At 53.8% G+C, this 17,815-nt stretch overlaps 1 protein-coding gene across 1 annotated transcript; it reads right to left on the bottom strand.

Moving 5' to 3' along the window:
* Window positions 1–603: 603 nt before the first annotated feature.
* On the bottom strand, window positions 604–17,597 carry SLC1A5 (solute carrier family 1 member 5). Its single transcript, XM_003817486.5, has 8 exons — window positions 13,401–17,597; window positions 10,496–10,538; window positions 10,076–10,123; window positions 8,349–8,515; window positions 4,627–4,860; window positions 3,103–3,297; window positions 2,867–3,001; window positions 604–1,445 (listed from the first exon to the last, which is right to left on the bottom strand). The coding sequence occupies exons 1-8, from the start codon at window positions 13,964–13,966 to the stop codon at window positions 1,208–1,210; spliced, it is 1,626 nt and encodes a 541-aa protein (XP_003817534.1). The 5' UTR covers window positions 13,967–17,597; the 3' UTR covers window positions 604–1,207.
* Window positions 17,598–17,815: the final 218 nt, after the last annotated feature.

Here is a 17,815-nt window from a genome sequence, read left to right on the forward strand (position 1 = left end):
CTGATCTTGAACTCCTGACCTCGTGATCCGCCTGCCTCGGCCTCCCAAAGTGCTGGGATTACAGGTGTGAGCCACCGTGCTCGGCCTTAATTTTTGTATTTTTTTGTAGAGACGACGTCTCACTATGTTGCCGAGGCTTGTCTTGAACTCCTGGCCTGGAGCGATCTCAAAGTGCTGGGATTACAGGTGTGAGCCCCCATGCCCAGCCCAGTGGTGTTTCTTTTTTTTTTTTTTTTTTTTTTTTGAGACGGAGTCTCGCTCTGTCGCCCGGGCTGGAGTGCAGTGGCGCGATCTCGGCTCACTGCAAGCTCCGCCTCCCGGGTTCACGCCATTCTCCTACCTCAGCCTCCCGAGTAGCTGGGACTACAGGCGCCCGCCACCGCGCCCGGCTAATTTTTTGTATTTTTAGTAGAGACGGGGTTTCACCGTGTTAGCCAGGATGGTCTCGATCTCCTGACCTCGTGATCCGCCCGCCTCGGCCTCCCAAAGTGCTGGGATTACAGGCGTGAGCCACCGCGCCCGGCCCCCAGTGGTGTTTCTTGATGAGCAGATACTGTCATTGCAGTGGCCAGTGCTTTAAGTCAAATTCTCAAGAACACCTGATTAAATAGTTGACACTCAATTTTATTGCTAAAAAAATGTCCTCTGGAGTGACAGCAGGTATTTGTCCTCAGCCTCTCCCCAGAGTTTCTGGGAGTGTTTCTGTTATTGTGGAGGGAATAGGGGATCTGGGGACAGGGTGGGACATACCATGGGGACAGGAGGTCACAGAACACACACACACACACGTGCACACACATATCCCCCCACAACTACAGCCGCCAAAATAACCAGCATGGTGTTGCAACATCCCCCCAGTGGGGGCTAGAATTCCCCATGGTGACCTGTGACCTGCTCCCCGAGACAGGGGAGGCCAGGCAGGTCACGGTGGGGACGCAGCAGGACATTATTTCTCCATCTTGCTGTTTTCTAGCCTTGAGTTGGGGACATGAGTGAGAACTGGGGGTTTTGAGGAGTAACCCTTGTGAACACATGTACTCCAGCAGCCAGGCATCCCAGATCTCCTGTCCTGGAGGGAGCCGGGGCCCCTGGCTCCCCAGAGTGTGCAGGCAGACCCCCAGAGCCCTAGCTCATCCATTTATCCATTCCTCATAATCCAGTGTCCAATGAGCACCCCCAGCAGGGCAGGGAAGGTCCCTCCCGGGGTTTACATGACTGATTCCTTCTCAGAGGCGGCCGTGGCATCCCCTGCGGGCCCCCGATAGTGTTTGAGGAGGGGGTTTCCTTCCTCAGTGGGGACTGGCAGCGGATCCAGGGGCAGCTCACTCTTCACTTGTATCAACTCAGGCTCTGTGCTTCTCGACTCCGTACGGTCCACGTAATTTTGGAGGAGTCCTGCCCCCAGAGCGTCACCTTCTACATTGAGGACGGTACAGGACCGGTCGCTAAAGGGGTAGAAATGACAGCAAAGTAAGCGGGAGGGGAGACGGTGAGAGGGAAGGAAAGGGCCAAGGCCTAAGCCTCCTGCCTCTCTCCCCCTGGAATCTAAAAAGTAAAAATTAAGAGTTGGAGTCAGCCTGGGCAACATAGTGAGATCCCATCTTTATATATATTAAAAAAAAAAAAAATTAGCCAGGCATGGTAGTGCACACCTATAGTCCCAGCTACTCAGGAGGCTGGGGCAGGAGGATCGCTTGAGCCTGGGAGGTGGAGGAAAAAAATTATTAGCCAGGCATGGTAGTGCACACCTATAGTCCCAGCTACTCAGGAGGCTGAGGCAGGAGGATCGCTTGAGCCTGGGAGGTGGAGGAAAAAAATTATTAGCCAGGCATGGTAGTGCACACCTATAGTCCCAGCTACTCAGGAGGCTGAGGCAGGAGGATCGCTTGAGCCTGGGAGGTGGAGGCTGCAGTGATCACAACCATGATCACATCACTACACTCCAGCCTGGGTGACAGAGCCAGACTGTGTCTCGAAAAAAAATTATAATTCACCTACCATAAAATTAACCTTTTAAAAATGTCCATCTTGGTATTTTTTAGTATATTCAGACTTGTGCAACCATTGCCAATAATTAATTCCAGGATTTTTTTTTTTTTTTTTTTTTTTTGAGACAGGATCTCACTCTGTTGCCTAGGCTGGAGTGCAGTGGCACAATCTCGGCTCACTGCAACCTCCACCTCCCAAGTTCAAGCGATTCTCCTGCCTCAGCCTCCTGAGTAGCTGAGATCACAGGACAGGCGTACACCACCATACCCGGCTAATTTTTTTGTATTTTTAGTGGAGATGGGGTTTCACCATGTTGGTCAGGCTTGTCTCAAACTCCTAACCTCAAATAATCCACCTGCCTGGGCCTCCCAAAATGTTGGGATTACAGGTGTGAGCCACCATGCCTGGCTGCTTTCCAATCTTTATACTCTTAATAGCTTAATCGTGATAGCAAATAATTATGTAGCAATTACTGCTTACTGGGGGCTGCTCTAAGGGAGGTGTGTCTGTTATCTAATCCTCAGGGAGAGACTGTTCTTCTCCCCGTTTTACAGATGGAGAAACTGAGACGCAGGGAGATTAAGCACTTCCCGAGGTCACAACAGTGAATGTTGGAGCTGGGATGTGAACCTGAGCAGTCTGGCTGAGGAGTCTGCTGTATTCACCACACAGACGCTCTACTTTTCTGACGTCCCTCTTAGAGCCACAAAGATGCCATTCCTTGCCCTCAGGAATGCTCAAGCTTCCCCCCATTTCCTCCAGAATTCCTTCCTTCTTCTCTTCCTCTTCTGTCCAGAGGCTCTAAGGACTCTCACTCACTCATCCTCTTTCCCAGGGGTACCCCTGGCCCTGCCCCAGTCTCCAGACCCACACTCACACTAGCCAGTCCACAGCCAGGATCAAGGAGATATGGTCGACCGGGAGGTTGACTGCTTCCAGGATGATGGCCAGAGTGAGGACACCTCCAGCAGGGATGCCCGCTGCCCCCACGCTGGACGCTGTGGCCGTGACCCTGAGGGAGAAGGTGGGAGGTTAGGCAGATGCCTGTCTTGTGGGAGAAGATGGGGGTCAACAGGGGTCCGGGGGTCCCATCCGCAGCCCCCTGACACTCACAGGATGGTGATGATCTTTACGAAGTCCAAGGACTGCTGGCTGAGCTGTGCAATGAACACTGCGGCCACGCACTGGAAGAGCGCGGCACCGTCCATGTTGACGGTGGCGCCGATGGGCAGGATGAAACGGCTGATGTGCTTGGCCACGCCATTATTCTCCTCCACGCACTTCATCATCAGCGGCAGCGTGGCGGAACTGCAAGGGATGGGGGAGCTGAGTTAGGTTAACCTGCTGACCGGGGCTCCGCCCACCCTCCAGGTCCAGCCCAGGTGAGGCCTCGCCTACCCCACCCCAACCAGCCAAAGCCCCACCCACCCCACCTAGTGGATCCCCACCAGAGCCTGCCTAAGCAAAGCCCTGTCACCCAACCAGCCAAAGACTGCCCACCCTCCAGGTCTGACCTGCACCACCCACCCAGTTGAAGCCCCGCCCACCCAGAGCCACCCACACCACCTGCCCAGCCAAAGCCCCGCCCACCCAGAGCCCACCCACACCACCTGCCCAGCCAAAGCCCCGCCCACCCAGATCCCGCCCATACCACTTGCCCAGCCAAAGCCCCGCCCACCAGATCCTGCCCATACCACCTGCCCAGCCGAAGTCCCACCCACGTCCCCAGTCTGTCCCTTGGCCCAAGGCCCCCACATCTAACCTAGACCCCCCCTTCCCTCCTACCATGTCCAGACTCCACCCCCAGCCCTCACTTGCTATATCTAAGCTCTTTTCCCACAAGCAGGCAGCACTAGGGAACTCAATACCAGGATTACAAAATCCATGAGTCCTGGAACCCCTGGGAGAGTATAGACTACTACCTCCCAAAATACCCACACAATTCACACCTAAATTCTAATGTCTGGGTCCTGCTGACTCTCACCAATAATACACTAAGAATTACTATTGTCTTGGAAGGGGACAGGGTCAGCAGGGATGAATGAAATGCCCAGGAGAGACGGTGGAAGGAGTTCTGAGGTTGAATCAGAGCAGAACTTAAGAGCCCCCCCAGGGGCATGGCAGCTCACACCTATAATCCCAGCACTTTTGGAGGCCAAGGTGGGCGGATCACTTGAGGCCAGGAGTTTGAGACCAGCCTGGCCAACATGGCGAAACCCCATCTCTACTAAAAACACAAAAATTAGCTGGGTATGGTGGTGGACACTTGCAGTCCCAGCTACTCGGGAGGCTGAGGCAGAGAATCACTTGAACCCAGGAGGCAGAGGTTGCAGTGAGCTGAGATCACACCACTACACTCCAGCCTGGGCAACAGAGCGAGACGCCATTGTTTAAAACAAAAGAAAAAAAAGAGTGCCTCCAGGGCCACAGGGAGGCAGTGTAAGAAAGAGGGAAATAAATCTCTAGGGCAATCATTTCCTGTCTTTTTAAGGGCGGGGATAAATCCAGGACCTTATGAGAATCTCCTCAAGTATGGCCCCTGTACCCAGATACAATGTCCCGGGCAGAGAAAATTGCATCCACTCCATGCCGCTTAGCGGATTAAACATCCCACCCTAGCCCACCCCAAGGCCGTACCTGGAAGAGGTCCCAAAGGCAGTGGCCAGTGGTGTCACGATGCCCCACAGGAAGCGGTAGGGGTTTTTGCGGGTGAAGAGGAAGTAGATGAGGGGCAGTACCAGGAGCCCATGGATGGCGTGACCCAGCAGGCAGCACAGAATGTACTTGCCAAGGCGGGCAAAGAGTAAACCCACATCCTCCATCTCCACGATCTTGCCAGCCACCAGGAACATGATGCCCACAGGGGCGTACCTGATCAGTAACACAGGAGACAGCTTGTTGCCTCTTCCACGGGCCCAGTGGCCAGGCGTGAGGCTCAGCACCCTGCCCACATCTTCCCGCCTTCCTGAGGTCAGGAGAAGCCCCAGCAATGTGTGCTTCAGCATGGGCACCACTCCCAGGCCTGGCCCCTGAAGCCCCCATGCCAATCTCATGCTCTCTTTCCCCTCAAAGGTAGAGCAGCCCGGAGATAAAACTCTCCGTGCAGGCCGGGCACGGTGGCTTATGCCTGTAATCCCAGCACTTTGGGAGGCTGAGGTGGGTGGATCACCTGAGGTCGGGAGTTCAAGATCAGCCTGACCAACATGGAGAAACCCCGTCTCTACTAAAAATACAAAATTAACCAGGCGTGGTGGCGCATGCCTGCAATCCCAGCTACTTGGGAGGCTCAGGCAGGAGAATTGCTTGAATCAGGGAGGCAGAGGTTGCTGTGAGCCGAGATCATGCCATTGCACTCCAGCCTGGGCAACAAGAGTGAAACTCCATCCAAAAAAAAAAAAAAAAAAGTCTCAGTGCTTCCATCACCATGTGAAGCAGTCACCAGATTTGGACTTCACATGGGAGCCAGAAAGAAATGTCCATCAGGGTGCGCCATTCACACTTCCTGGGTTGGTTTGCTATGGCAGCTAGCATGACTTGAGCCAATACGCTCTCTGCAGATGATGAAAGATAAAGAGGCTGGGCACAGTGGCTCATGCCTATAATCCCAGCACTTTAGGAGGCGAAAGCAGGAGGATTACTTGAGGCCAGGAGTTCTCGAGACCAGCTTGGGCAACACAGCGAGACCCAGTCTCTACAAAAAATAAAAATAGGCCAGGCACGGTGGCTCATACCTGTAATCCCAGCATGCAGGGAGGTGGAGGCAGACAGATCGCTTGAGCCCAGGAGTTCAAGACCAGCCTGGGCAACATGTCTCTCTCTCTCTCTCTTTTTTTTTTTTTTTTTTTGAGATGGAGTCTCACTCTGTTGCCCAGGCTGGAGTGCAGTGGCATGATCTCGGCTCACTGCACCCTCCGCCTCCCGGGTTCAAGCGATTCTCCTGCCTCAGCCTCCCAAGTAGCTGGGACTATAGGCGCGTGCTACCACGCCCAGCTAATTTTTTGTATTTTTAGTAGAGACGGGGTTTTTCTGTGTTAGCCAGGATGGTCTCGATCTCCTGACCTCGTGATCTGCCCGCCTCAGCCTCCCAAAGTGCTGGGATTATAGGCATGAGCCTCCGCACCAGGCCACCCAGTTTCTTAAACAACAACAACAACAAAAATGAGCTAGGCTTTGTGGCTGGGGTCTGTAGTCCCAGCCACTTAGGAGGCTGAGGTGGGAGGATCACCTGAACCCAGGAGGTCCGGGCTGCAGTGAGCTGTGATCATGCCACACTGCACTCCAACCTAGGCAACAGAGCGAGATCCTAGTTCAAAAAACGTTTTTTTAAATTACTATTATTATTATTATTTAGACAGTCTCGTTCTGTTGCCCAGGCTGGAGTGTACTGCTGCAATCTTGGCTCACTACAACCTTTGCCTCCCAGGTTCAAGCGATTTTCATGCCTCAGCCTCCTGAGTAGTAGCTAGGATTAAAAGTGTACACCACCATTCCCAGCTAATATTTGTATTTTTTTGTAGAGAGGGTTTTTCGCCATGTTGACCAGGCTAGTCTCTAACTCCTGGCCTCAAGCAATCCTCCCCCCTCAGCCTCCCAAAGTGCTGGGATTACAGGTGTGAGGTACCACCACCAGCCAAAACATACATTTTTAAAATAAAAATTTGAAGGCCAGGAGCGGTGGCTCACACCTGTAATCCCAGCACTTTGGGAGGTCGAAGAGGGCAGATCGCTTGAGGTCAGGAGTTTGAGACCAGCCTGGCCAACGTGGCAAAACCCTGTCTCTACTAAAAATACAAAAATTAGCTGGGTATGGTGGTTCGTGCCTTTGGTCCCAGCTGCTCAGGAGGCTGAGGCAGGAGAATCACTTGAACATGGGAGGCAGACATTGCAGTGAGCTGAGACTGTGCCACTGCACCTCCAGCCTGGGCGACAGAGCAAGACTCTGTCTCTAAATAAATAAATTAATTAAATAAATACAAATTTTAGAAAGGCCATGGCCTGGGTCTTAATAACAACTCCCAGGTATGAAGCATTTTCGATGTGCTCTGCCCTTGAACATGATGTTGAATCTTCCCAACAACCCCCAGAGGGAGGTCCTATGAGTCAGATTGCAGATTACACAACACCCTAATAGATTCCTCACGGGAATGCCGGGAGGATGCAATGAGATGCCAGTTGAAAGGAGCTAAAGCTTTTTACAGACAATAAGTGATCTATAAACTTCAGGTGGGGTTATTATCACCCTCTCCTGCTGTGAAGATCCCAGGGATGGCTCCAAGCCAAGAGGACTCCCAAGTCCGGGCACGGTGGCTCACGCCTGTAATCCCAGCACTTCGGGAGGCCGAGGTGGGCGGATCACCTGAGGTCGGGAGTTTGAGATCAGCCTGACCAACATGGAGAAACTCCGTCTCTACTAAAAATACAAAATTAGCCAGGCATGGTGGCGCATGCCTGTAATCCCAGCTACTCGGGAGACTGAAGCAGGAGAATCTCTTGAACCCGGGAGGCGGAGTTTGCAGTGAGCCGAGATCACGTCATTGCACTCCAGCCTGGGCAACAAGAACGAAACTCCATCTCAAAAAAATAAAATAAAATAAAAGCCTCCCAACATCACTTCCCTAGACTACTCGATCATCGGTCGCCCATCCATCATCACTGACTAGTTATCTCCCCAGTCCCTTCTTGTAAGTCACAGAAGAAAGGCATATTTTCCCAGCCACTTGTGCAGAGAAGAGAGGCTAGATACCCAAGTTCTGGCCAGTGGGAAGTATCCAGAAGTTATACAAGTAAAATGCCCAATAAATATTAGCTACTAGGATTTACTGTAGGCACGCAATAAGCCAGGCACTGTCCTAAGACCTTCCGTGTACCGTATTCACTTTCTTTTTTTTCTTCTTGAGACAGAGTTTCCCTCTGACCCCAGGCAGTGGCACGATCTCCGCTCACTGCAACTTCCGCCTCCCAGGCTTAAGTGATTCTCATAACTCAGGTTCCCGAGTAACTGGGATTACAGGTGCGTGTTCCCACGCCTGGCCAATTTTTTTGTATTTTTAGTAGAGATGGGGCTTCACCATGTTGGCCAGGCTGGTTTTGAACTCCTGACCTCAAGTGATCCACCCGCCTTAGCCTCCCAAAGTGCCGTTCCCATTTTATAGATGAGGAAACTGAAGCAGAGAAGGAAAATCACTTGCCTAAAATCACATAGACAGGGAATGGTCAATGCTGGATTTAAATGCAGGTAATCTGGCTCCAAAGAGTGAATAGAGGGTGCCCCATCCCAAACAGAATGCCCCGCACCTGCCTCTGGCAGCAGACTGACCCTCCAACCCCACCCACCCCCAGCCTCCTCTCCCACCACCTACCACATGATCCAGGAGACCAGAACCATGGTGGCCTCATTGAAGGAGTTGAAGAAGCGGATAAGCAGCTCCCCCTCAGGCCCCAGCTTCCGCAGCGCCACACCAAAGATGATGGCAAACACTACCAAGCCCAGGATGTTCATCCCCTCCACCTCCTGCCCCACGGGCACCTGTGGGCAAGGAACAGATCGGGGTGGAAGGGACACTCAGTCTACCTGCACAGTCACTGAGGGCCTGTCCTTGGCACCACTGGGACCCAGCAGAAACAAGGCAGCCCTCAGACCCCTTCCTCCCAAGGCTCCCAGTCCAGGTCCAGGGGAAATATATTAGTCGTCAGGGATGGCCCAGAGTAGGTGGGGCTGGAATAAGGGAGTCCAGGGGAGTGTGGGAACCAAGAGAGGGCAGTGCCAGCTTGGGGAGTAGGGGGCAGTCAGGGGGGACTTCCTGGAGGAAGGAGCATCTGAGCTGAGACCTGGAGGACAAGAGGAGTGAACCAGGTGAAGAAGGGTGGTAGAAAGATCTACAGAGAGGAAGCAGAATGTGCAACAGCCTAGAAATGAGTGCAACTTGGGCATTCAAAGAAGAGCCATAATCTACTGTGGCTAGAGTAGAATAATCTGGGCAGGGTCACTAGTTAAGGATGGGCAGCCAGGCGGGCTGGCAGGGGTTTGACCTCACAGGGAGCCCTTGGTCACAGATTATAGCAAGGAGACTGGACTTTCTCCTGAAGGCACTGAGGCACATGGCAGGGCTCTGGGTACTGCAGAGATAGGGTCACATTTGTGTTTTGAAAAGATCCTCAGGCGGAGCACGGTGGCTCACGCCTGTAATCACAGCACTTTGGGAGGCTAAGGTGGGCAGATCACCTGAGGTGGGGAGTTCGAGACCACACTGACCAACATGGAGAAACCCCATCTCTACTAAAAATACAAAATTAGCCAGGCATGGTGGCACATGCCTGTAATCCCAGCTACTCAGGAGGCTGAGGCAGGAGAATAATCACTTGAACCCGGGAGGCGGAGATTGCAGTGAACCGAGATCGCGCCATTGCATTCCAGCCTGGACAACAAGTACAAAATTCTGTCTCAAAAAAAAAAAAAAAGAAAGAAAGAAAGAAAGAAAAGAAAAGATCCTCGGGGCCAGGAGCAGTGCCTCACGCCTGTAATCCCAGCACTTTGCGAGGCGGCCAAGGTGGGCAGATCACTTGAGCCCGAGAGTGCAAGACCAGCCTGGGCAACATGGCAAAACTCAGTCTCTATAAAAGATACAGAAATTAGCCAGGTGTGTTATAGTCACAGCTACTGGGAAGGCTGAGGTGAGAAGGATCACTTGAGCCCAGGAGGTGGAGACTGCAGTGAGCTGTGATCGTGCCACCGTACTCCAGCCTGAATGATGGAGAGAGATCCTCTGTCAGAAAAACAACAACAAAAACCTCTGGCTGGCTGCCAGTTTGAGCAGGTTGAGGGTGGATGGAAGGGGGCAGGGAGAGGGCAGCATGGAATGGGGTTCGGGGGTGAGGGATAAAGGGAGAAAGGAAGAGCCTGGACACCTGGGGCGGGAAAAGAGGGGACAAAGTAGAGACCTATCCAGAAGGCAGAAAAGGCAGAAATTGGGGAAGGACTGCAGAGTGTCAATCAAATTCCACAGCAAAGACTAAGGCAGAAATAAAACCAAAAAATTACAGCAATGGGCAAAGAGGTAGAGCCCCCGCTGCCTCCCACTGCTCTCACCTTCACCCTGGTTCCGGTGATATTCCTCTCTTCATAGGTGGTAGAGTACTGTAGGTGGGGTTGGGAAGAGTCAGTGTCCATCGTTACCAGGGCCTCCCAACCCCATGCCAAGCTAACAATGCTCAAAGCCTGCCCTTCCACATCCTTTCAATGTGATCTCATTTCATCTGCTGGCAACCCCATGGGGCAGGATGATCAATACCCCCATTTTCCAGAGGTGGAAAACCGAGTCTCAGAGAGGTAAACACATTTACCCAGAGTCACACAGCTAGAATTAAAACTCACAGGAGGCTCTGAGCCCGTATTCTCATTGACATGCATTTTTCCAGGAACTAACCAAAATCAGGTAGCAAGGGCTCCCCCTGGCTGGCATCCCTCCCTGTCCACCCCCATCCCCTCAGGACACCCCTGAGGACTCACTGAGCGAAAGGCTGCTGACACCAGGTTGGAAGGGAAGATATTTCTGCAGAGACAGACACACAGAGGGTTATTAGATACCATAGTGGGAGGGCAGCATTGTCTGAGAGGCTGGGTTGGCGTTTTAAGGCAGCGAGTGGAAGCTTTGGGGCCCCGCCTGCACGCAAACACAGCCCCTACTCATGCCTCAGCCAGGCAGGGTTGGAACTAGGCTTGCACCCCTTTGCATGATGTGGGGAGTCAGCCTCCTTCAGCCCCAACAGGCTGGCGTGCTAGCCCTGAGGCATTGTGGGTTTGGGGTGAGGAATCCACGGCAGGCCAGGGCAGGTCGCCCCGGGCCTCAGCTCCACCCCATGCAGCAAACTTAATACCCTGGACAGCTTGCATCAGCCACTTCCTCCTGGAGGGCCTGCCAGTGGCTCTGAGAGTACGGGGGAGGATCTGGGTGTGTTGGGAGGCGGTGGCGGGGAGGGAGACAAGGGACGGCTTCATATCTCATGAATATGCATCTGTGTTTACAAGGCTACCCTTACTCTTGTGTGACAGTGTCTGCCTTAAGATGAAAATAGTAGCTAAGGCCAAGGCGCCGTGGCTCTTGCCTGGAATCCCAGCACTTTGGGAGGCCAAGGCAGACAGATCGCTTGAGCCAGGAGTTGAAGACCAGCCTGGGCAACATGACGAAACCGTGTCTCTACAAAAAATACAAAAATTAGCCAGGCATGGTGGCATGTGCCTGTAGTTCCAGCTACTCTGGAGGCTGAGGTGGGAGGATCACTCGAGCCCGAGGAGGTTGAGGCTGCAGTGAACCAAGATCAAGCCACTGCATTCCAGCCTGGGACCGAGTGAGACTCTCTCAAAAAATATATATAGCAGCTAAGCCATCTACAGCACCTACCGTGTGGCAGGCAGGCATTTTGGCCTGTGCTTGACACTAATTAACCCATTTCATCCTCACGACAGCCTTGGGGATAATCACTATTACCCCATTTTATAGAAAAGGAAGCTGAGGCCCAGAAGGGTAAAGAAAATTGCCCAGCTGGGAAATAGCAGAGCTGGGATTTGAACCCAGCCAGCTGGCTCCATAGCCCCAACCACTCCACATGCTCCCTCTCACCAATGACGGGTGTACAGCCAACGCCATGCGTCCATATACAATCTGTCAAATGTTAATGGTTTGGGTGCAGGTTAAGGTTCAGCAGTATGGGACAGTGTCCATGGATGGCCACCCATGCATCACGGTACGGTAAAATAACGTCATGGTAGAGGAATGAGTTTGGCCGGGTGCGGTGGCTCACGCCAGTAATTCCAGCCTTTTGGGAGGCTGAGGTGGGCAGATAACTTGAGGTCAGGGGTTCGAGACCAGCCTGGCCAACATGGCGAAACCCCATCTCTACTAAAAACACAAAAATTATCCAGGCGTGGTGGCACACCCCTTTAATCCCAGCTACTCGGAAGGCTGAGGCACGAGAATCACTTAAATCCAGGAGGTAGAGGTTGCAATGAGCCAAGATCGCACCACTGCACTCCAGGCTGAGCAACAGAGACTGTCTCAAAAAAAAAAAAAAAAAAGCATGAGTTTATTGGTGTGTGACCACATAGGTGTGTATGTGAGTGTGTATTGTGTGCTCTTGAGCCTGTGTTTAGATGTTGGCGTGGCTGGTGGCATCACTGAATGGCTGTGCTACAGGGGTCTTAGTACACAGTGAGCGTGTGTATGACCGCTGGTAACTGGCCATGTGTTTGTCGAGATGTTACAGCCTCAGCTGAGTGTCTGCGTGAATGTGTCCAGCTGTATGTCATTTGGTTATAAGCCTGTGTGGCAGGCCAAGTGTGAGCTACAGCTGTTTTGGCACGCAGGGGAGGCCTGTGCTCATAAACAGCCTTGGAGTGGGTGTGCCTGCCTGAAGGTCCGCCTGTACCACCCAGGCCCAGGCTGGGCCAGGACCCAGCTAATCTCCCCCAGCCAGAAGGTGCTCCCAGGCTTCAACTCGGGACACCAAGCCTGCCCCAGTCTCGCATCTCAGCCTGCACTGACGCCCCAGAGGCTGGGGAACCCTGTTCCGTGACTCATCATTTCCTTCCCCCAACTTCCAGGAAGTCCCCAACGTGGAGACACTGAATCAGCAAGCCCTAAAGGCAAGCGCAAGGGGGCCTCTGCCCCCCGCCCTCCTCAAAGTGGGGGAGGCCATTCTTGGGGGCGCGGGGCAGAGGCCGGGAGAAGGAAAAGAATCTGCTCCCCTTTCTAACTGGTCCTCTTCTGGGCTGCCTGCTAGGGGGTGGCCCAGACAGAGGAGGAAACGGGAGGGAAAGGCAGGGGTGGCAGGGCTGATCTAAAAGATAAAGGGGAAGCGGCCAGACCCCAGCTGAAATGGGCGGGAAGCGGAGGCCAAAAACAGAGCCTGGTTATGTCCGGGTGACACGTGGTGTGGGGGTGCCCCAGGGCTGGGAAGAGGGCCTGGTGGGAGTTACTCAGATCTCAGATCCTCCAGGGGCTCCTTACCCAGGGATCCCAAACTCTCCGACCCTGGCCCCAAATTATATCTAGAAGCCCCATCTTGGGGCCCTTGACCACGCAAAGATTCCCCCCGCAAAAGTTCCTCCTGGGGTCCCCTCCCCTCAGTGTCTTTCTCCCCTAGGCAGACCCTCTTATGTCTCCCCAAATCACTTTCTTCTCCCTCTATAAGACCCCACTTATGTACCCAGGCCCCCAGATTTAGAAACCCCCTTCCCCAGGAGACTAGACTCACACTCCCGAGGGCTGGAGCCTCCCCTCAATATCCTGTCGAGTTTTCCTAAGACTCTAGAGGGAAGTCTCTGCTCCAGGGGCCCCGAAGCCCCGTCCTGTCCACGTGGCCACTCCCGCCATCCGTAACACTCTTCCCCACCTCCCGGGGGAGCGGGATCTGACCTCGCAAGATCCAGGAACGAATCGAGCACCTCCTTGCTGGGGGCATTTTCGGCACTGCCCGCGGCTCCCACGGAGGCGTTGATGGCGGCGGAGGCGGCGCCCGGCTGCAGAGCCAGCGCCAAGCCCACTCCGAGCGCCGACGCCAGCAGCGTGGTGACCAGGAAAAAGAGCAGCGCCCAGGCGCCCAGACGGCCGAGCGCGCCGGGGTCCAGGCTGGCGGCGCCGCCGATCAAGCTGCACACCACCAGCGGTAAGATGATCATCCGCAGCAGACGCAGCAGCAGCTCGCCCGGGAAGACGAAGGCGCTCAAGCGCTCCGGGCCCAACGCCAGCGCACCCCCGGCCCCCGACACCCCCAGTCCCAGCGCCACGCCGGCCACCACGGCCACCACTGTCAGCAGCACAAGCAGGTTGGCTCGAAGGCAGCGGCGCACCTGGTCCCGGGAACCGCAGTAGCCGCCTGCTGCCGCGCCTTGGTCCTCGATGGAGGCCAGCGCCAGGCCCCCGTTGGCGGTGGGCTCCGCCGCTGCGAGCCCCTTGGAGTCTCGAGGAGGATCGGCCACCATGATGGGAAGCACCGGGGTTTCTTAGCGCCTGGAAGCTGGCTGGGAGCGCTTGAGCTCCTTCCCAGGACCCGACGTTCCTAGGACTGAGTTGAGTAACAGCACCTGGAGACTGGAACTTTGGAGGGCTCCTTAGAGTTGTGAGTTCACAGCACTGAAGTTCCTCGGCTCTTGGAAGCTGGAGTGTTTAAATTCCCCAGGCTGGGCGCTGAGGCTTCTCCAGATGTCCGAAAGCTGGGAGTTCGGAGCGCCCGGGTTCCTTGGCCCTAGGAGCTGGGAATATGAGAGTTTCTCTGGGTGGGACGTGGGGCCCTTGGCTCCAGGAGGTTGAGTGCCCCCAGATGGCGGAGGTCTGCAGGAGGCTAGGTTCTGGTGGCGCAGATCCCGGACGCCTGGATCCGGGAGGCGGGGACCCGGGCTGCCTGGGTCTTGGACACTGAGGGCTGGGATGCCAGAATCTGGGGGCCGGGAAGCGGACCTCCGGAAACAGGGGACCCAGGCTCTTAGGTCCGGGAGGGTGGGATGCGGGCCCCTGTGTACGGAAGGCGGTGGTCTGGTGTCCGGGAGTAGCGGTTACCAGCCAGAGAAAGCCTCCCGGGCGTGCCGCGTGGCTCTGAGCCCTTTTAGCGGAAGCTGCCAGGGATAAGGGTAGGGGGCGGGGCTTGAGAAGGCGGGGTCCGACCCTCGGGCGCCGATTGGCTGCCGAGCGTTCGGAGACTGGGCGAGTAGGGGCGGGGCTGATACCCGAGATGGGCCAGGTCCCCCATAGAAGGCCGATTAATAATACCCATCTCCAGGAGCCGGGCCCAGAGACGACGGGGCGGGGCCAGGAAGGGGCGGGGCCTTGGGAGGGTGCTGTTTCCCGCCAAAGGAACTGGGTTGTGGGTTGGAGCCCTTAAACCACAGGGGTTCGTTCCCTGGTGCGAGGGTCGCTAGAAAGCTCCGGTGGTCCTCGGTGATTCATTTGCAACTCAACTCAGCTTTGGAACTCCTCAGCCCTGAGTTTGGTCTTTAGTCGCCTCTGAGAACTTTAATTCCTCGAATATAAAGTGCAGGTGTTAAAAGCTTTTGTCTCATATGATTGCTGTAAGATTTAAATAAAATTGATGTATTTATTTAGGGAGCCGTGGCTCAAGCCTGTAATCCCACCACTTTGGGAGGTGAAGCGGGCGGATCACTTGAGGTCAGGAGGTCGAGACCAGCCTGGCCAACATGGTGAAACCCGTCTCTACTAAAAATACAAAAATTACCTGGTGTGGTGGCACGTGCCTGTAATCCCAGCTACTGGAAGCCTGAGGCAGGAGAATCGCTTGAACCCCAGAGGCAGAGGAAGTCATTCACCTTGAGGCCACACCTAGAGAGGATGACACGTGCATGCCCACCTCCCAAGCCCCTAACCGCACCCACTCTGCTGCCTCCCCAAGTTCTCTGTTAGTGGCCGTTTGGGAGGTTAACAATGAATTATGATTCCTTACTCCACCTGACAGTGTTGAAATCCTCATTCCTTTCCCATCTCTAGCCTGTTCTGTGACATTTCAGGCTTTCACGCTTGCTCAAAGATTGTAGTGGTAATGTCAGAAGCTTCCTCCTACAGCAGCTGTGAGGCCTCAGGTAATTTACAACCTCTATGAGGCTCAGTCTTCATATGTGTAAATGGGAATAATAATAAGTCATACCGCCTTGAGTATTGCAAGGATTCAAATGAGATAATACGGCCGGGCGCAGTGGCTCACGCCTGTTATCCCACCACTTTGGGAGGTGAAGCGGGCAGATCACTTGAGGTCAGGAGTTCCAGACGAGCCTGGCCAACATGGCAAAACCCTGTCTCTACTGAAAATGCAAAAATTAGCTGGGTGTGGCGGCACATGCCTGTAATCCCAGCTACTCAGGAGGCTGAGGCAGAAGAATTGCTTGAATCCAGGAGGCAGAGGTTGCGAAAAGCCGAGATCTCACCACTGCACTCCAGCCTGGGTGACAGAGTGAGACTCCACCTCAAAAAAAAAAAAGTTATTTATTTGTGCTTTAAAATTTTTTGTTCTTTCTCTCTTCTTTTGTTTCTAACAAAAATGCCCTTCAGAAGAAAGTCAAATACTACTGCTGCGATTGCTGTTATTGTTATTATTACTGAAGAACAAGCTGGATGCAGTGGCATGCACCTGTAGTCCCAGGTATTTGGGAGGCTAAAGCAGGAGGATCCCTTGAGGCCAGGAGTTCAAGGCTGCAGTGAGCTATGATCGTGCCCACATTTAGCCACTAGACTCCATCCGGGGCAACATAGTGAGACCTTATCTTTAAAAACATGAAAATAGGCCAGGCATGGTGGCTCATGTCTGTAATCTCAGCACTTTGGGAGGCCAGAGTGGGCAGATCATGAGGTCAGGAGATCGAGACCATCCTGGCCAATATGGTGAAACTCTGTCTCTACTAAAAATACAAAAATTAGTTGGGCATGGTGGCATGCACTTGTAGTCCCAGCTACTCAGGAGGCTGAGGCAGGAGAATCGCTTGAACCCGGGAGGCGGAGGTTGCAGTGAGCCAAGATCACACCTCTGCACTCCAGCCTAGTGACAGAGTGAGACTCCGTCTCAAAATAAATAAATAAATATTTTTAAAAATTTTTCGGCCGGGCATGGTGGCTCACGCCTGTAATCCCAGCACTTTGGGAGGCCGAGGCGGGTGGATCACAAGGTCGGGAGATGGAGACCATCCTGGCTAACACGGTGAAACCCCGTCTCTACTAAAAATACAAAAAATTAGCCAGGCATGGTGGCGGGCGCCTGTAGTCCCAGCTACTCGGGAGGCTGAGGCAGGAGAATGCTGTGAACCCGGGAGGCGGAGCTTGCAGTGAGCCGAGAGATGGCACCACTGCGCTCCACCCTGGGCGACAGAGCGAGACTCCGTCTCAAAAAAAAAAAAAAAAATTTCACAGTGGCTTACACCCTTAATCCCAGCACTTTGGGAGGCCAAGGTGGGAGGCTCACTTGAGCCCAGGAATTTGAGACCAGCCTGGGCAACATGGCGAGACTCCGTCTCTACAAAAAAATTAAAAAATAAGCTGAGTGTGGTGGTATGCGCCAATAGTCCCAGCTACTTAGGAGGGTGAGGCGGGAGGATCGCTTGAGCCAGGAGGTCAAGGCTACAGTGAACTGTAATCTCACCATTGCACTCCAGTTTAGGTGACAGAGCAAGACTCAGTCTAAAGGGAAAAAAGATTCAGGCTGGGAGCGGTGGCTCATGCCTGTAATCCCACCACTATGGGAGACCAAGGCAGGTGGATCACTTGAGGTCAGGAGTTCAAGACCAGCCTGGCCAACATGGTGAAACCCCATCTCTACTAAAAATACAAAAACATGAAAATAGGCCAGGCACAGTGTCTCATGCCTGTAATCCCAGCACTTTGGGAGGCCAAAGTGGGCAGATCATGAGGTCAGGAGATGGAGACCATCCTGGCCAATATGGTGAAACCCTGTCTCTACTAAAAATACAAAAATTAGTTGGGCATGGTGGCGGGCGGCTGTAGTCCCAGCTACTTGGGAGGCTGAGGCAGGAGAATCGCTTGAACCCAGGCATCAGAGGTTGCAGTGAGCCGAGATCACACAACTGCACTCCAGCCTGGGCAACAGAGTGAGACTCTGTATCAAAAAAAAAAACAAAAAATTCCTTGGCTGCTAGAGCTTGCATTCTAGTGCAGAGAGACAAGACAATAAACTTGGGCTTGGCTGGGTGCAGTGGCTCACACCTGTAATCCCAGCAGTTTGGGAGGCCGAGGTGGGCGGATCACTTGAGGTCAGGAGTTCGAAACCAGCCTGGCCGACATGGTGAAACCCCATCTCTACTAAAAATACTAAAAAA

Source organism: Pan paniscus, chromosome 20 (genome assembly GCF_029289425.2).
Source record: "Pan paniscus chromosome 20, NHGRI_mPanPan1-v2.0_pri, whole genome shotgun sequence".
Taxonomy (NCBI): Eukaryota; Metazoa; Chordata; class Mammalia; order Primates; family Hominidae; genus Pan; species Pan paniscus.

What these genes read in the sequence shown, in the direction of transcription:
- SLC1A5 (XM_003817486.5), bottom strand. Translation starts at nt 13,966, where the DNA reads ATGGTGGCCGATCCTCCTCGAGACTCCAAGGGGCTCGCAGCGGCGGAG. An exon ending in TGTCAGCAGCCTTTCGCTCA is followed by an intron (nt 10,124 to 10,495) that starts GTGAGTCCTCAG and finishes CCCCACCTACAG; the next exon opens with TACTCTACCACCTATGAAGA. An exon ending in GCCTTTGGGACCTCTTCCAG is followed by an intron (nt 3,298 to 4,626) that starts GTACGGCCTTGG and finishes CATCCCTTGCAG; the next exon opens with TTCCGCCACGCTGCCGCTGA.